The sequence below is a fragment of the Pundamilia nyererei genome, unplaced genomic scaffold (assembly GCF_000239375.1).
Source record: "Pundamilia nyererei isolate P.nyererei 1_Seehausen unplaced genomic scaffold, PunNye1.0 scaffold00042, whole genome shotgun sequence".
NCBI classification, from domain to species: Eukaryota; Metazoa; Chordata; class Actinopteri; order Cichliformes; family Cichlidae; genus Pundamilia; species Pundamilia nyererei.
In genome coordinates this window covers 2,899,129-2,906,532 of record NW_005187443.1, presented here as the reverse complement: position 1 = coordinate 2,906,532, position 7,404 = coordinate 2,899,129, and the positions used below count along the sequence as shown (strand labels likewise).

At 39.2% G+C, this 7,404-nt stretch overlaps 1 protein-coding gene across 2 annotated transcripts in view; it reads left to right on the top strand.

Moving 5' to 3' along the window:
• The window catches only part of chchd6b (coiled-coil-helix-coiled-coil-helix domain containing 6b), a 38,687-nt gene that overhangs the window by 25,046 nt on the left and 6,237 nt on the right, over positions 1–7,404 (top strand). For both annotated transcript variants that reach the window (XM_005731320.2, XM_005731321.2), the window contains one exon: positions 2,463–2,533. In XM_005731320.2, the coding sequence (XP_005731377.1) occupies positions 2,463–2,533 (71 nt within the window). The remainder of the gene's footprint in view (positions 1–2,462; positions 2,534–7,404) is intronic.

Genomic DNA, 7,404 nt, shown 5'->3' with positions numbered 1-7,404 from the left:
ATTAAAGTCTGCAGTCCCTTTAAGGAAGGTCCTGCTATTGTGCATCTGTTTTATTGAGTTGACTTGGACACTTGATGGAGATGAGCTCTACCAGTGCTGTCCTCACTGTTACAAGTTAAAATGTTTGCTACAAAAAAGGTTCATTGTCAGCAACAAGTTCACTTTACCTTTAAACCATCTACTTGCTGCTTCTCTTTCTGGTGCCCAGCTCTCTTTGTCCTGCATAATCAGAGACACCCATGGGTTTAAGCCCCTGTGGAGACATCATTTTTTTTATTTTTTTTTATATCTTGGCTCAAACACTTGATGTCCCACAAGGGAACCATAAACTTTCAAGTTTCAGCTCAGCCTTCCTCCGAGTCTGTCCATTGAGCCCATTGACCTGAGGCTAAGGGCTAAGCCACTAATGGGAGACTAAGTTCTTACCACAATATTCCCAAAGGGTGAACCAAAGTAGTAGCTTCACTCCAGCAAAAAATGAGTCTTTAATGTCCATGAATTCAGGGACTGGTTGCTAGTACTGTCAGATTATGGCATTTATTAGTGATGGTTTATGCTTAGTAGATTAATAAAACATCTGAGCAGAAGTTCAGAGGTCTGAAAATGTCTCTTCTTTCAAAAGTACAGGATGGTGGTATGAAATATGCTTGACTTGAAACCTTTGAGTTGGAGTTATTACTCCCCCATCCCTGTCAAGGTATGGTATTTAAACCTAGTCATATACTGGCAAAGGAGAGACATGGCGACAAGAGGAGTCTAATCCTGAGTTCTGTCCTGGATAATCCAATATAGCACAGCTAGGAAGCATAACTGGCAGTCATACACCTGGGGATGTTTGGCATTTTCACATTTTGAGTTACTGTGCAGCCCAAACATAAACTCAGGCAGATAGGGGAGGTAAAGTGTAGCTACATTTACATTAGCATGTTTATGCACCTCTGCATTGTCCACATTTCTGTCTTAGCTACTGTTAGGTGTGTTTGAAAATGTTGTGGTTGGAAAAGGAAATGTATGTGCTGAATTGATTTATTATCATATTTATAATGGATCTTTTTGAATCCCATATAAAAGGTGATTCTTGTCTAAATCTGGTGCCTACAGCTTCACTACCTCATCAAAGTTGGTGCTGATTTGAAATATCCTCCTCCTTACAAGACTTATGACTGCTTTTTTCCATCTTTTCTTTAAAGAACAGGGATGAAGATAATGGAGAAGCAGATTATTACACCGTAGTGAATACTAAAAGATAGGATTAAGGAAAAGATGCCTATGACATTACTTGATTCAGTTCCAACACCAGACATTCAGATCAGAAATTGCATGTCTGCACATCAGCTTGAAATAATGAGATGAGAAAATGACTAGGGGGCACTGGAGGAGTAGAGGACTAGGGATTGTGGGGGAGGTTTGTGTTTGATCCCATCTCTTCTCTACTCCATCACTTCAATTATCTTCCTCTCCTATCACCCAGTCTTTTGGGAATATGGGGAATAATTAAGTAAAAGCCGGAGCACCGCGGTTATTGGTTTAAAATGGCGATTACTGCTCACTGAATGCGTACGAGAGGTTTGGCTACAGAGATTTGCTTTGTGTTTGGGGTATTCTAGACAAACTGTATTTCAGAGGTTTCGACGCAAAGCCTGCCAGGTGATCCTACGTCTTACTGAGATGATGATTTTAAATGTACTCGAGACTTTTTCCCACACAAGCACACACGGGAAAGTTCCTCAACATAACTGATAGAGGTACATATAAGTATGCAGATATCCAGTCATTTAACAGATTGTAAATTAACAGCTGCCTGGTTCGAAGGAATGTGTGTGTCCATTTGAATCCCTGTGAAAACAGAGCAGGAAGATTTGCATAAAACGTGTGTGAAAGGCAACTGGGGGTTGTTTTCTATTAACTTTCTGCTATTTCCTGCTCATTTAGACCACGATGCTGTACAGTTAGCACTGTGACCACTGATTACAAAGGCGTACTGTATGCGACCTGGCTCTAGTTACAAGATCAATTTGTGATGTAACTTTATTTAAATGCCACAGTTTGTCACATGAGAGAAAGAAAAACACGAAGTACTAACAGACTATCAACATTCAGATTTGTAAGCAGGCTGTAAAATTCAAAGGTCACTAATTTAATGAATGTGACATTTTCCAATGTTGTTTTATGCATTTTTCTTATCGTTGCTGGCTTTTAAAGCTTGTACTAAATTGGAAAAGGTAGTTGTAATTGTGGTAAAATTATGTAGATTATAATTCACGGCACTTGATTTGTGGACTTTAATGTAGTCTGTTTTGATTTTTCTGTTTTGTAATTGTGTGATCTGAACATTAAGTTATACTAAGCCTTGGAAACAAGTTCTAGTATCATTAAATGCAGCCTCCGGAGAAGCTTTTTTTGAGCCATGAAACACTGTTGAATTCATTCTCGTATTTCTTACTTTGTCTCTTTGCCTGCAGAGTTTTGAAAACTACAAGGAGACGGCTGAACAGTACAACCAGGCAGCTACTAAAGCTGAGGCTCGAATCCGGTAAATATTCTGTATTATCTTTGTAACACTATGTTTTGGTCAAAGAACCTGCTACACTGCTACTTGCTTGCTTACTCAGTATTTATTTTTCACTCATTTCATTTCTAGATTGTTTTTTGCTATTTTGCATCAGGGTTTTTTTTAAATACACCTTTAAATGATCTACTGAGATTCACATCTGATTTCTTTGCTCTATGCTAGCCCTCCAAATTTAAATGGAAGATGCACTGGGAAGTTGTCAGAAAGCAGATGTGCTTGTGTAAAGGTGTAAAGGCTATTTGCGACATTGGTATGCTGTTAATGTGAACACTAGACTCCCTGCTGCTTGGCACTTATCCACACATAGTGGAGAGGCTGGGTGATAATTTGCTATTATCACTTCATGTTGCCTCCATAATATTATTGTGACAAAAAATCTCTAATTACCATATCAATTGATATTCCTCTCTAGATAATATGGTAATGTTTCCTGTTTTAAAATACGTGGGAATATACATGGATTTTTTTAAATTTAAAAAATGGATTCTTAATTTTGTATTAGCTTTAAATCACAGGCCATTTTTACCATTTTACCTTTACGATGGATGAATATCCGAACAAAACAATGTCTAGATATTGCTGCGAGATGTTGTCTTTACTTTTCAGTTCTAGATTTGGCACAGTGAATAAAGTAAACATATCTTTTGATACCTTTTATGTTTGCTTTTCTTGCCTTTGTTTAAGCTTCTCGGTTGTTTCTTTGAAATCTCACTTTCATGTGTTACTGTACTGTGAAAAAATACAACTGAATTTCTTTTTGTTTTTGGGCTGCATCTAACACTGAATTTTCATAATCAAATGGAGATGGGAATATTTAGCGTGGTACAAAGTTAATTCTGAGGCCCTGGGACCATTGGAGAGTGGCTAGGAAAAAAAATCACTGTTAATCCAGACAGGCGCACACATTATCCTCAAAGCTTTTAGGAGTTGTTCTCTGATCTGATGGTTTGGAAGCAGGAGTCCTTCACATGAATAGAATTCCAGCTTGAATTATTTGAAGGCATTTAAATGTTGAAGATTACACATGTTTCTACTATGAATACCTGACTGATGTGTAGATTTGTACAATGACATAGGCTCATTTCCACTTGCAACTGTTAGGTATGGGGTTAGACTCCCGTTTGCCTTCAAAACTGACTTAGTCCTTCATGGCATAAATTCAACAAGGTGCTGGAAACATTCCTCAAAGATTTTGGTCCATATTGACAGCGTCAGTCATATCATGCATATGCTGCAGATTTATTGGCTACGCATCCATGATTCAAATCTCGCGTTCAACCACATCCCAAAGGTGCTCTATTGGATTAAGTACAGTGATCTTATTGTTATGTTCAAGAAACCAGTTTGAGATGGTCTGAGCTTTGTGACATGATGTGTTACCTGCCGGAAGCAGTCACCAGAGGATGTGTGCACGGTGGTCATAAAAAGGGGTCAACAATAATACTCAAGTAGGTTGTGGCATTTAAACAATGCTCAGCTACTAGGAAACCTAACGAAAATATCTTCCCACCATTAAACCAACAACAGCAACCTGAATTATACCAGTTTAATGGTATGTTTTCAAGTAGTGTAGGAGATCAATCAGTGTTTTTGAATCTTTTGTAACCTGGATTTGTAGCCTCAACTTACCAGTTGTCAGCTGACAGGAGTGGCACCCAGTGTGGTCTTCTGGTGCTGTACCTCATCTGCTTCACGGTTGTGATGGGTTGTGGATTTAGAGATGCTCTTCGGAAGATGTTGGTTGTCAGACGTGTTTTGTTTTGTTGTGTTTTTAGTTACTGTTGCCCTTCTGTTAGCTATAAGTAGTCTGGCCATTATCCTCTGACCTCTGACACAAAACATTTTGGTCCACAGAACAGAAACTCCCTGGTAATATTCTCAACCCTAGAAATGGTTGTGCAAGAAAATCCAGGTTGATCAGCAGTTTCTGAAATACTCAGACCAGGCTGTCTGGCACCAACAGCTATGTCAAATTCAAAGTCTCTTAAATCACCTTTCTTCCTCATTCATTCAAACTTTAACAGGTCATCCTGCCTGCCTGCCTACATGGATTGACTTGCTGACGACTGTCTGATGAGATATTTGCGTTAATCGGCAGTCAAGCAGATGTACCTAAAAAGTTGCCAGTGAATGTATTTATCTACAATATCAGAAACATCTACTCTGTTTCATCACGGCTTCTTCTGCATATGTGCAGATCAATGGATTGCGTCTGCTGGAGAGATTTCCCAAAGCAGATATTTATAATGCATTCCATAAATGAAGAGCCTAATCAGCGGGTCCCTCCAGCCTGACGCTTCCATCGGTTTTTCAATCTCATTTCTAATTTATCTCACTCTGGCTAATTAGACATTTGTGTTAACAAGCAGTTCAACAGGTATACCCAGCAAAGTGCACATTGGAACTTCTCTGTCTGCACACGTTTTTGTTTTTGTGGTGGGGGGATGGGATCGTGACGGTCTCTAATAGCCACCAGCCTGGTCTGCTCCAAGGCAAACAGAAATGCTGTGACTTTGCTAGACACAGTGGTGCTCTCCTGGGACAACAGTGATTTCAGTCCTGTCAAAAAAATCATGTCAGTTTGATTCAACACTGAGCCACCACCACCACACCTGCACTGCCAGAGCATCTGAGCATTTCTAATTTATGCCCCTCCATAATACTTGTTCTCATTTCTTTCCAATTTTTTGTCAGAGAGCTGTTTTCCTTTTGGTTTCCATTAACACATACTTTTCGGTCTGTACCCTGATGTCTTTTTGTACATAATTATAATAAACGTGTAAAAACGGACCATTAACAAGACAAAATTGTAATTTAGGAGGTGCCAGTATCAGGGTTTTGCAGAAGCAGTGCTAAAATGATAACCCTACTACAGAACAGTTCAAAGACTTGAACTGTTCTGTAATAAGTTGGTTTTATTATTGAGTAAACATTCTTTCTTCTTCCACTTTGTTTCCAGTGTGCACATACTTAATGATTACTATCATTTAATGGATCAGTCTGAAACCTGGAACCTGGATAGCAAAGGTAGCGCAAGTTTGTGACAATAGTCATTAGTGGGTGGTTGGTGAGTGTAATGGCACCAAACCTTCTACAGTGTTGTTTGTATTTGAATGCAGCTGTCATTTCCTACATTGAAAATTATTTATTTGTCATCATTGTCACCATTTTCTGTTACCTTGAAGAGAAAATATTCAAATTTCCATCTCCTTTACAATAATGTATTGCCATACAGCTTTTATACTTTACCTTTGTAGTACTAGTTGTTGTGTTTATTGTTACGTTGTATAGAGCAGTAGCACACAGTTTATTTCACTTTTAGAAACGGCAGAAAGAAAAAGTTGCTTGGTCTCTTTTCTGGCTTTGTACTGCGTAATGGGCAGTGACCTCATCCACAACATTGCCATTTTCTTGCACCTGGTCCACTGAATTCAGCGGCAAACAATTCAAGTCTAAAATTTCGTCCAAATGATTACATTAGCAGGGATTTGCTATTGTCTACGGCTGCATGGAAGAGGTTAGGAGATCACTTCGGCACAAGTTTGCCAAAGGCATAGCATTTAGTCCCACCACAATGTGTTTCTATTGCTTTTTTTTTCAGTGCGGCACACAAACTTTCACTCCTTTTCCGCCTTTCTATCTCTGCCACCAATACAGGCACACTTTGTATTCAGGCAGCCATGTGCTCATCATGTTCTGTCAGCATTTGGGCAGTGTTTCATTGTGCTGTGGTCACGCTGTCGTTTCACACTACACTGACCACCCAGTAATTATTCTATTTACCCACCGCTGAAAGGAGGGGCGAGCACTCGGGGATGCAGCACTGTCTAACATGCTATGTAGTTACAATATGTCTTCTTTTCTTTTTTTTCTTTCTTTTTTGGGGAAGGTCTGTGTCTCTGATTTAGCATCTCTCCATCTTATTGTAACAGTTTCCTAATTTTAAAATGAAGCCTGGATAGCTGACTCCTTAAAGTCTGTTTTAGTACAATTAATAGCAGAGCAGGACACCTGTGCACCGGATTGACCACACCAACTTTTCATCTCAATGCAGTTTAAACATAGATAGCCTCACATGGCTATAAAATGGACTGCAGTTTTTAGCACTTTTCATGTCTCTTTTTTAGCCCTTGAGGTTGCTACTTGATCACGAGTTATTTACCTACACTAGTAACCATGGCTACCTGATGGAAAGATTTGGGCGAACCACAGAGTCCTATAAACACACTTAGGGAGGCTGAAATCAGGAACAGTAGTCTAGAGAAGTTAAGAACACCACCATTTCCCTTGTTTATTGACTTGTTCAGCCGTACCATTTTTTTCTTTCTGGTTCTCAGCTTTGATTCTAGGAATGACCCCAAATAGTTTAAGTGCAAACGCTAATGCTAAAAGCAGCCTCTCAGACTTGAGGTGGCTACTTTCATAAAAGCAGAGCAAAAAGATGGAAGCCCCTGAGATGTTGACTGTGAAACATTATTCTCATGTGGCGACATAGCGAACGGTAAAATGTTATCCAGTGTCATCTTCTACTTGCTTTGCCCAACAACATGAGGTTATTTAGAGGAGTTAATCCATTAGCCTTGCCTTGGGGTATCTGACTACCCATATTCCCTCAAAATGCTTTCCTGTAGAGACCCACAACATTGCAGTCAAGCTTACCTTAAGATCTAAAAATCCATTAATCCTCTTAAAAAAAACTTGTTACTCTCAAAGTGTTAGCAAAGACAGAACCTTTGCAAACCTCAGGTGGATGTCTGGATTCATCATAAAATAACTGCTCACAGTTTGTAGTTAGAACAAACTCAGATGAAAGCATGCTTTTATCTACTTTA